This window comes from Pan troglodytes, chromosome 15 (genome assembly GCF_028858775.2).
Source record: "Pan troglodytes isolate AG18354 chromosome 15, NHGRI_mPanTro3-v2.0_pri, whole genome shotgun sequence".
In the NCBI taxonomy this organism is placed as follows: Eukaryota; Metazoa; Chordata; class Mammalia; order Primates; family Hominidae; genus Pan; species Pan troglodytes.
Genome location: NC_072413.2, coordinates 19400606 through 19411731, shown reverse-complemented (window position 1 = coordinate 19411731; position 11126 = coordinate 19400606). Strand labels below are relative to the sequence as shown.

General features: G+C 53.3%; 1 protein-coding gene across 14 annotated transcripts; it reads left to right on the top strand.

The window, feature by feature from the left end:
* The first annotated feature begins 294 nt into the window (after positions 1-294).
* On the top strand, positions 295-9453 carry NDRG2 (NDRG family member 2). 14 transcript variants are annotated; one of them, XM_009427337.3, is made up of 17 exons: positions 295-532; positions 2125-2191; positions 2902-2982; positions 3318-3359; positions 3726-3831; positions 4040-4160; positions 4343-4405; positions 5379-5439; positions 5641-5727; positions 6250-6306; positions 6483-6586; positions 7065-7109; positions 7411-7462; positions 7721-7768; positions 7985-8020; positions 8187-8238; positions 8462-9453. In XM_009427337.3, exons 3-17 carry the CDS (start codon positions 2908-2910, stop codon positions 8626-8628), a joined length of 1116 nt encoding a protein of 371 aa, XP_009425612.2. In that variant the 5' UTR covers positions 295-532; positions 2125-2191; positions 2902-2907; the 3' UTR covers positions 8629-9453.
* Positions 9454-11126: the final 1673 nt, after the last annotated feature.

Sequence of the window (11126 nt, the reverse complement as noted above, 5' to 3'; positions counted from 1 at the left end):
CCAGGGAGCCTTCCTCTGAGGGGCACAAGGAGAGCTCATTCCAGGGTGTGTGTGTGTGCGTGTGCGTGTGTGTAAAGTCTACAGTGGCAAACCCACTCGGGCACCGAGAGGGACGCGGCAGACCCTGAGACCATCCCCTGGGCATTGCGATTCAGCGGGCCTGAGCTGGTCTCCTTTTCTGGGCCGGACTGGGAGGGGTTAGCGGCGAAGCCACAGGGTCTCTTGGGTCCCAGCCCGGGACACTGCGTCCTCCCCAAGCCCCTACTCCACCCCCGCAGGGTTAACTCCGCCCCTGCGCCTGTTTACCCAGGAGTCAGAGCCTCTGGGGGTCCCTGGCCCCTCCCCCGCGCCCCTTGAGGCATTGACCCCAGAGTCCCTGTTGGCCATCCTCTCCCCATCCCCCGCCCGCCCGCGATCGCCCTCTATTTATAGCGGCCCCCCGCATTCCCCGCCCCCACCTCCCCGCCTTGTTGTCCAACTTCTCCCGGAGCAGCCGGAGAGCAGGCGTCGGGACGCAGCAAAGAGAGGAGAGGTACCAGGACTGTGGGCACGAGGGAGTCGGAACTCCTGCGCCCTCGACGTTCCCCCGTGCCCCCTTTCGGCGCCAGCACACCTGCCCTTGCCAGCCGGCGAGACCCCCGCCTCCTCAGCGGCGGTCCCGCCCACCTCCTCCTTTCTTAATCTAGTTCTCTGTGTTCGGGCGGGGGGAGTCGAACTCGTGGGGTGTCAGTATCCCGGGTTCGTCTCCCCACTACCGGTTCCCACCACTGAGTCTGGGGGCGAAGGAAGGAGCCAGAGTGCGAATTGCAGATCCAGGTCGTGGATGGGGGCGGTGCTGAGGGCAGCCGAGGGATCCCTCGCAGGGCTGAGGGATCCCCGCACTCCCCGCACTCCCCACACCGCCCCAATGCGGGGAGGGGGTGGTGGAATGTTTTGGTGAACCGAGCAGAGCCTGGAAGCGTCCAGCCGCCCGCCCCTCGCCCCCCGGCCCCAGCACAACCCTTTCCTGAGCGGCAGTCTGGGCGGGGTGAAAGGGGGGGCGTGTTTACCGGGGGTCTGGGGCGGGTCTGCGGGGAGCCTAGCGCCCGTGGGCGGGCTGGGGCGGGCCGGGGGCGGGTCTGCGGGAAGCCCGAGCCGGGGCGGGCCCGAGTCAAAGGCAAGTGAAGGTGGAAGCGGCCGCGGCGGCAGCAGGTAGGGGGAGGGGCAGGCGAGGGGCCGTAGGGCCTGGAAGGCGCCAGCCGGGCCGGTGGGCGGTGTGATTGATCCGCGTCCCCTGGAGCTGGAGGCTCGGGGGAAAGGGCCAGCACGGAGGGGGCGCTCGGTTGCTGCGCACAAAGGCTGAGGCTCCAAGAGCGGCAGGGCGTGTTTGGGATGCGCGCGAGGTTGTGTGCAAGGTCCGGGGCGCTTGGCACCGGCCACGCAAGGGTGTCAGTCTCCACGCGGACGGGCTGCGTAGGGACTCGTAGGGACGGGTTCCGGGTGCTGGGCCCGGCCGGTCTCCTCTGTCCTACCCATCCCTTCCCGATGGCGCTTGCCTTCGCGGGCCGTCGGGGGAGAACGGGAGAAGATTGTGGGACCGCTCTCCTCTCCCTTTCTCCACTCGTGGGACCTACACGGAGACTGAGTAAAGGAGAGAAGCGACGGCACCAATCTTTGTGTTTGTTTTTAAATTGTGGAGGGAAACAGCCATGCTCTGCTACCCTCCTCTTACTGGAGAGCTGTCAAAAATTTTGGGGATCCCCTATTCCCCCGCGTTTAGTCCCCCCTGCAGATAGAAAATTGAGGCCAAATGTAGTAACTAACTGGGGCAAGGTCACACTGGGAGTGGCAGAGCCGGGATTCGAATCCGGAGGTTCTGACAGGGCCACCCTCTTACCTCCACATCAGCACTTCCTTCTCTCCTCCGGGCAGCCTGAACTGATGCCCTTGTAGCCTATATTGATTCCGGCTCGAGCCTAGAGAGGACGTGTTCTCTGGACTTAGGGGTAGACAGACACTGGGGAGGGTTAGTGACCCGAGGAGGTTGATGACCCTGGGAGTCTGGGTCTTGGCTGAGGCTTTCCGTCCCTAAAAGACCCCAGGTCTGTCTCCCATGTCATTCACCTCGTTGCTGTGTTTTCTCAGACCCCAGAGTCAGAAGGAGTGAGAACCCTGACCCCTAATCCCACTGCATCCAGCCAATAGGAGCCCAGTAAGTGACCCCACCCCGCAGGCTGCAGGCTCCTTCCTGTGCAGGTCTGTCCAGGTGCTCTGCTCCTCACCCACTAATGTTGAACTTGCGGAGTTTATTCAGAGTTGGGAGGAAGAGTCTTGGGAGGAAGGGAGGCATTGGGTTGGTTGGACAGATGTCCCTTTTATGTTGTTTTCCCCACCTCCCCCATTGGTCATGTTGCTTTGGTCATTTTTAGCCCCCTTTGAGCTGCCGACTTTGGGGCTTTAATTGAAGGTCATGGTCAATTGTGAACTCTCACAGTCCCGTCTTTTGGTACCCTGTCCTTTAGAATACTCAGTCACTGAGCTACAAGTTTCACTCCCTACCTGAGAGTGTGGGGTGGCCCCTAAATATAGCCTGAGAAATCTGAGCTACACTTCTGCCCCACCCTGGTATTTTGGTCCAGGGCAGAGGAGGGAGGGGGTCTGGAGGTGTGGGTGTTGAGGGTGGCAGTGGGGATGGTGAGTATCAAGAGAAGGGCTGTCCTGATTCCTCTTCCAAAGCTTCCACCGATCAGCCTGGAAACGGAGCTGGGGGCAGGAAAGGCCCTCTGTGTGTTCTAGAGTAGTCTTCAACCCCTGGGTCCCTCTGTTCCCTGCGTCTTCCTGTGCTGAGAGAGGAAGCCTGGTGTTTGAGGAGATGTGGGGATGTAGAGACAACTTCCCAGTCTCATTTCCTCATCCTGCCAGGCCACCATGGCGGAGCTGCAGGAGGTGCAGATCACAGAGGAGAAGCCACTGTTGCCAGGACAGACGCCTGAGGCGGCCAAGGTTATTAGAGACCGTTTGACTCCCATGCCCAAATTCCAGACCTCTAAGCATCCCCCTTGCCTTCTAACTTCCCAAGCCTACTGATCTTATTCTAACTCACACCACTGCTTCACCACTACCCTAGTCTCTCTCCCCATACACTATAATTGGGAGTCAGGACCTTGTCTCGTCACTACACTAAACTTCATCCTTTCCGTGTCTCTCTTTGTCAATCTCTTTCTGTCTTTGGTCATTTGTTGGTCTGTCTTTACTTGCCTCTCTTTGTCTGTTTGTCTCTCCATCTGGGACGCCACATGGTCATGTGTTTCTGTGTGAATCCGTGTGTGTCTCTCCAGGAGGCTGAGTTAGCTGCCCGAATCCTCCTGGACCAGGGACAGGTAACAGTATGGGGGCAGTCCCAAGGTGGGAGGAGGGCCTGTCCTCTTCCCCAGTAGAAGGATGGCCTCTGCTTGGCCCTCTCTTCTCTCTTTGCTTTCTTTCCTTCTATTCTAGTCCTTTCCCTTCCCTATCTCTCCCCTCTCCTTCCTTCCCCTCCTCTTCTCTCTCTAATCTTCATTATTCTTTCTTATCCTCAAACTCATCTTCCAGTATCATGTTTTCCTCAATTCTTGCTGATCCTGTTTTTGATTCTTTGTTCCCTTTTCCCCCTTGCCCACCCACTCCCAGCTCCCTGACCTTGGTGTTGCTCCTTTTCTGGCCTCGTCTCCTCTGAGCCTAGCTCTTGGTGCCCTGTTTTCCTGCAGACTCACTCTGTGGAGACACCATACGGCTCTGTCACTTTCACTGTCTATGGCACCCCCAAACCCAAACGCCCAGCGATCCTTACCTACCACGATGTGGGACTCAACTGTAAGGACCTTCATTCATCTCCCACTCCTGTCTGGGAAGAGGCTGTGGGGGAAGGGTAGAAAGAAACCCAGAGGGAGGGGAGGGGTCAGTGTGGGAAGGAGAAGTTCTCTCCTGGTCTGACTGTGACATGAAAGGAAGGGTGATTTCTGACTGGGGGACACGTGTCCCTGTCTGATTCTATTGTTGAGGTGATGTGGGTTCTCTTTAGATAAATCTTGCTTCCAGCCACTGTTTCAGTTCGAGGACATGCAGGAAATCATTCAGAACTTTGTGCGGGTTCATGTGGATGCCCCTGGAATGGAAGAGGGAGCCCCTGTGTTCCCTTTGGGGTAAGAGTTAGGTCGTTAGTGCTTCACTAGACTGTGAGGAACAGGACAGGTGCGGGAAGGGTTCGACTGGGGAGGAGGAAAGGGAGGGCAGTGGTGATTCTGGGAGAGAATGAGTAGGACATCCTGAGGTGGGGGGTGTGAGGGCAGGTTGGTATCTTCCTTAACATGCCTCTCTTTTCCAGATATCAGTACCCATCTCTGGACCAGCTTGCAGACATGATCCCTTGCGTCCTGCAGTACCTAAAGTGAGAGGCCTGGGAACCCCTCCAAACCAGAGTTCTCTTTCCAGCACAAGGAGACCCTTAGAACTTCCAGGCTCACCATGGTTCCTGAGCCAGTTTCAGCTTCTGAGCTCAATATATCTTCTTCCTTCATGCTCCCGCCTTGATTATTGAGAAAAGGTGGTGGGTTTGGAAAATTGGCCAGAGTCAACAGAATAGTCCTCATGGGTGGAGGGAAGGAAAAGCGTCTATGCTTGGCCCTGCCTCAGGCTAAGGAGGGCCTTCTCTGATCAGAAAGTCAGGGAGGAACGAAAGGGGGTGACATAATCCCTGAGGAACCAGATAGACCTGTCTCTTTCTCTCCCACTCCCCTCTCCTTCATGCCCACACCTGGTGGATGGGGAGCTCTGCGGGTGAGAGAGAGTTAGAGAAGGAAGAGAACGCCAGACCAAGTGTCTTTGGTATTCAGAGGGAGGTGCTGGCCCCTGGGTGCTGTTCTTAGCTAAGCTTCTCCTAGGCACCAGGGCTCAGCAGCTCTGGTTCACCACTTTGCCACTCTTTTCCTCATTCTCTCCATTGTTCACTAAAGTTGTGTCTGTTTTCACATTTGCTTTAAGTTCCATTCTTCCCGTTCCTCTAGAGGAACCAGGAACTAAAGCAGAACAAGTTGAACTGGCTCTTGAAAATTGAGAATGGACAAAGAGCTATCTATATAGGAAAACAGTGTGTTGGTTGGCTGGTGGATGGGTGTTTGTTTTTTAAGACACTAGCTCTCCAGCAGAAAGCTGGGGATAGACTTCAGGTATCTACCCTGACTACCCGTGCCAACCTTTGGCTTCTTGGGCCCTTCTTTTTCGCGTCCTCCAAAGAAAGGTCCGTGTCTGCCTTTCTTTGTGCCCGTGGACTCAGGAGGGAGGGTGAAGAGTTTGAAGAGATGGGCTGTGGCAGGTTTTGGACAGCAGATCCCGTGAGGCATATATTTCTTTCCCTTTCACAGTTTCTCTACAATAATTGGAGTTGGTGTTGGAGCTGGAGCCTACATCCTGGCGAGATATGCTGTAAGAAATAAAAAGCCCAGAGGAGGGAAAGGAGGGTCCAGACTGATTAGGAGAATACTCTTTATTAGTGCTGTTTGGGGGAGGAAGTGGGCACTAGGTGGGGAGTCAGGCCCTGTGGGAGTCCAGGAGTGGGTAGACCTTAGCGGGGAGGGGATAAGGCCATGCCCTGTTTCTCATTTCCTTCCTTCTGCTGTCCCTCAGCTTAACCACCCGGACACTGTTGAAGGTCTTGTCCTCATCAACATTGATCCCAATGCCAAGGGTTGGATGGATTGGGCAGCCCACAAGGTTTGGAGGGGCCTGTGTGCTGAGACCTAGGGTTGGGGATCCCCTCGTATGGATCCAGTTAGGCTCTGGTAGATAGCCTAACTGGATGGACTCTGAACTTCAAGGTGGGAATAAAGGGGCAGGAAAGTGAAGCTGTCACTTTGCCTGAGTCTCTTATAATATCCTGAACTTTCTTTTTTTCTTTTTTCTTTTTTTTTTTTTTTTGAGATGGTGTCTCACTCTGTTGCCAAGGCTGGAGTGCAGTGGCTTGATCTTGGCTCACTGCAACCTCTGCCTCCCGGGTTCAAGTGATTCTCCTGCCTCAGCCTCCCAAGTAGCTGGGATTACAGGCACCCGCCACCACGCCTGGCTAATATTTGTATTATTAGTAGAGATGGGGGTTTCACCATCTTGGCCAGGGTGGTCTTGAACTCCTGACCTCGTGATCCACCTGCCTCGGCCTCCCAAAGTGCTGGGATTACAGACATGAGCCACTGTGCCTGGCCAATATCCTGAACTTTCTCACCTGCCTTCTCCTCATAGCTAACAGGCCTCACCTCTTCCATTCCGGAGATGATCCTTGGACATCTTTTCAGCCAGGTAAGTGGGTGTAGGAGATGTAGAAGAGTCGAGGGGAGCAGCAGGGAACTTGAATGCTTGGGCTAACTTCCTTAGCTGGGACAGGATTTGGGGAAGGAAGAAGGCTTACCTCTTTTCCTCCAGTAATTGTTGTTTTCTCTTTCCATCCCTAATTTTCTCCTTGTTCTCTCCTTCAGGAAGAGCTCTCTGGAAATTCTGAGTTGATACAAAAGTACAGAAATATCATTACACATGCACCCAACCTGGATAACATTGAATTGTACTGGAACAGCTACAACAAGTGGGTGGGCTGTGTGTGTGTGCATGTGAGAGAAATGCAGAAGCAGTAATTGGGCGTCATGGGGGAGGCACAGAGGAGGAGAGGGAAGTCCGGGTAGTGTGCAATGTGCAAGGAATGCAGCATTTAGTGTGCAATGGGGGCAGCTTCAGGACAGAGTCAGTGGGAAGGATTGCAAGGGGCTGTCCCCCTTCTCTTGTTTACCTCCTTTGGATTATTGGACTCCCAGAAGTAAGATGATCTTGTGTCCTGTGTCCTTCCTGCCCTTTTGTTGCCCTCTGACCAGGGATCTAGGGCACAAGTGACTATAGGGGCTGTGCTTGGGGCCTGCCTGCCCCTTTCTCCTTTGGTTTCCACCTTTAATAACCAAGATTAGACCGTAATTTTTAGACAAAGATAGTTCCATCATGGGAGAGATAGCTTATATCTGGTTAGATAGCATTGCCCACCTAAAATTCCTACTCTTTTAACCCCTTTCTAGCCGCCGAGACCTGAACTTTGAGCGTGGAGGTGATATCACCCTCAAGTAAGACTTTAAGAGATAATGCATTGCCTGTCTCCCTGGATCTTCCCTAGGAGCTTGTGTCCCTTAGAAGAAGGAGAATCTTTTGCCAGGGAACTTCCTTGTCATGTCCCACCCCATCCTATTTGGTAAATCACTTCCCTCTAGGTCTTCCCCCTTTGAATCCTCTTGGTGGCATCAGCAGGGAGACACAGAAGCGTCTTTCCTCTTTGGAGCCAGACATTTTTCTAGCTGCACTCCTAGGCAGAGGCCAGTGAGGGAGTGCCAGGGGCTCACTGCCTTCTCCCCAACACTGTGTCTTTAGGTGTCCTGTGATGCTGGTGGTAGGAGACCAAGCACCTCATGAAGATGCAGTGGTTAGTAGGGAATTTTGGGGTGAGTGAGGGAGGAGGGTTGGGGTCCTAAAGTGGTGGTCAGAAGAGTATCTTGCCAAGGGGATGTCCTGTTTGGCACAGGGAGATCAACTTTGGGGCACTAAGAATTTGATTCCTGGTAAGGAGGAACTGGGTAGGGAGCTGATAGAAAAGGGACTGGGGTCTGGGTTCCTGGGTCCCTTACGGGGGAGGCGCCACAGTGGGCGTGACCTCATTCATTCAGCCTCCCGCTTACTCCAGGTGGAATGTAACTCAAAACTGGACCCCACCCAGACCTCGTTCCTCAAGGTCAGTAACCTGTTCTGGGCCCCTGTCCACAGTCATATATCCTCTCTACATGCAGCTGCTAAGCCTCCAGGGCCCTGCATGGGAGCAAATGGGGTGAACGAAGAACAAAACAAAGGGGCTAGAGCGAAGAAGCTAGGGAAGAGAGACCCTTTCCACCTCTCTGCATGGCTCATTTATGTGTGTTTCACTTTTTCTGGGTGGCGCTCTCCTGAACAGATGGCTGACTCCGGAGGTCAGCCCCAGCTGACTCAGGTGAGTGCCCCTGCCGTCCATGGGATGGGGAAGGGACATAGGATACCGGTGGCACTGGGCTCTGCCCTTTGCCACACACCCCGTCCCCACAATGCCGCAGCCTCAGGCTCCAGCTCTTCCTCTAACCTCATCTCACCGTCTCCCTCGCCTCTTCTTACTTCCGCAGCCAGGCAAGCTGACCGAGGCCTTCAAGTACTTCCTGCAAGGCATGGGCTACAGTGAGTATGGGGACAAGAGCTTGCTGCACTAGAGGAGAGATAGGCACTGACGGGGTGGAACCATTTTAGGTGAATGCCTGGACTCACCACTATCTGCCCAATCGAGCTCATTGATCCCCTGGCTTAGTTATAACTAGTCGTAATCCAAGGACCACACCCTGAGTCGCCAGCCCCCCTTCCCCACTTTCTCTCTGACTGCTTGTGCATCGTGCTGTCTCCACAGTGGCCTCATCCTGCATGACTCGCCTGTCCCGGTCTCGTACAGCCTCTCTGACCAGTGCAGCATCCGTTGATGGCAACCGGTCCCGCTCTCGCACCCTGTCCCAGAGCAGCGAGTCTGGAACTCTTTCTTCGGGGCCCCTGGGGCACACCATGGAGGTCTCCTGTTGAATGACCCTTGTTGCCCTAGTGTGGGACCCAGCCCTCACCTCCCCCAGAACTAACCTGGGAGGTGCTGAAGGGGCATTGGGCCACAGTAAGCAAGGGAAAAAGGGCAGATCATGTGGGGAGATGACCTTGATCTTTGATTGCTACCCTAACCTTGACCTTTAACCCATGATTCCCCCCAGCTCCTGGAAGAGATGTCCTAATATCTCTTAGGGACCCAGACCCCTAAATTCTTCTCCTCCCCCATTTTGGTGTTAAGGTGGAGAGGGCATATGCATCCTCTGTCCTGATCTAGGTGTCTATAGCTGAGGGGTAAGAGGTTGTTGTAGTTGTCCTGGTGCCTCCATCACACTCTCCCTACTTATCCCATATTTGCAAGGGGAGGGGATTTGGGGCTGGGGCTCCATTCACCAAAGCTGATATGGCTTCTCATTAACCCTTTAGGACTCTGAAGGGTATGGACCTACGTGAATGTGTGTCAGGGGGAGACTTGCTGGTGGGTTAGTGGTCCTCAGGATGTGATAGAAACATCCAGTGTATAAAGGAAGTTGGAATGGGAGTTGGCGGGCAGTGAACGAGTGTGGGGAAGGATTGGTGCTGGGGCAACAGGAAGGGGCCTGGGGCCGTTTGGCTGCACTAACTTTGGTAGCTCAGTGTGCATCTAGAGTGGGACTGGGGAGGGAGCTAAGCTTGGGCTGGGCTGCTTGGGGCTTGGCATAGGGGTGGAAAGGGCTGCCCTGGGGCTCTGACCACACTGTAGTATGTGTGGAGGGTGCCCTCCTGTCTCCCACAACTTCTGCTATAACAATAAACTGTAGAGGAATCTGAGTACCGTTATTATTCTTTGTCTAGGTGTGCCTGCATCATGCTCCTCTTCCTATCTTCTCCCTGTCCACGTCTCATATTCTCTTCTCAAAGTGATATAAACCCTGGGAGAGGGCCTTTGTGGCATAGGCACTTCACAAAATATGACCACATAGAAACTGGCTCTTTTCCAATACAGTGGTGTTGCCTTGATATTGATAGTATTTTTAAGCCTGGGAGAGAGGAACAATTTAGATCTTAGGAGACTTCCTTATCAACTATGGGTAACTGAGAAAGGCCACAGGATTTCAGAGATACCACCAACATCACCACCTTTAAGAAAGAATTGAAGAGCCTGGGCAAGGTGGCTCACATCTGTGATCCCAACACACTTGAGAGGCTGAGGTGGGCAGACCACTTGAGCTCAGAAGTTTGTGACCAGCCTGGGGAACATGGTGAAACCCCGTCTCTGCAAAAAATACAAAAATTAGCTGGGCTTGATGGTGCACACCTGCAGTCCCAGCTACTCGGGAGGCTGAGGTGGGAGGATCACTTGAGCTCAGGAAGTGGAGGTTGCAGTGAGCCACGGTCACACCACTGCACTCCAGCCCGGGCGACAGAGTGAGACTCCATCTCAAAAAAAAAAAAAAAAAAAAAAAAATTGAAGAAGGCTGATGACAGAAGTGCCCAAGGATATCTTGAGACCCACCTTCCTGTAGGATCCTCCCTAGGGGGTCACCTAGATTCCATTTTGGATGTTTTAGTGCAATCAGTAGACCAGGGTGCATGAACTTAACTGTAAGGGGTGGGCTGCTCATAGTTCATTCTCATCTGAAGACTTTCAGGAGGGGTGCAGCAAAAAGGAGGATTTCTCTTGAGAATTCCTCTTCCCTCATGGAATCCAAGGGATCTGGGAGCTAATTAAGTCTATGTTTGTGGTTTATTAAGAAGCTTTTTAACAACTATGAACAATCAAGAGGAATTCTTATTTTGCAGCTGTTGCAGGCTGATTCTTAGGGTCTTGAGGCACAAGAAGTAAAAACGAGGAGGCACCTTGTAGCATTATTGACAACACTACTGTGATGGACTATTACAAGGTCTTTTGCTAGATTGCTTTACAGAAACTCCACAGGCAATTATACCCTTTCCTCAATGAAACTGAGCTGAGGACTAATGCACTTGATGTCTGGTGCTGACACACTGATTGACATGGAAATAGGATATGGAATATGCCCTTGATTCTTGAGCATTTCATCACTCTCCTTCATAGAACTGGGTCTATTTTAAATGTGGTAGGCCAGGGTCAGAAGGGGAAGCGGAGGTATTGGGTAACAAACAGGGTTATTGCTATTGGATGGTGAGGGTGTTGGGTGACCACACGCAGGGCAGGCAGCAGAGTGCGAAGCACCACACTGAAGAAAAGAAGCGGCATAATTGGAATCATTGGGGACCAACTAGCTTCTCAGAAAAACACAAGGAAAAGGCAAAAAACTATAACCAGCATCAATCTTTACTGGCAATAGCTGCTGTTGTGTATTATGGATGGGAAGGCAAGTCTTTTCTGCATCTCTGCCTACATAGATAACACTGTCAGCAGGGCAATCTCTAGAAATGGGAGCACATTACATGTATGTGTAGATAGGTGAGTGTGTGCATACACATCTATCATGTAGGTGGGTGTGTCAAATGGGTGATGA

Bases quoted from the DNA above. Each gene is read 5' to 3' on its own strand.
- NDRG2 (XM_009427337.3), top strand. From the start codon at position 2,908: ATGGCGGAGCTGCAGGAGGTGCAGATCACAGAGGAGAAGCCACTGTTG. The intron at 4,406-5,378 runs GTGAGAGGCCTG...TCCCTTTCACAG, and splicing joins TGCGTCCTGCAGTACCTAAA to TTTCTCTACAATAATTGGAG. The intron at 7,769-7,984 runs GTCAGTAACCTG...TCTCCTGAACAG, and splicing joins CCCAGACCTCGTTCCTCAAG to ATGGCTGACTCCGGAGGTCA.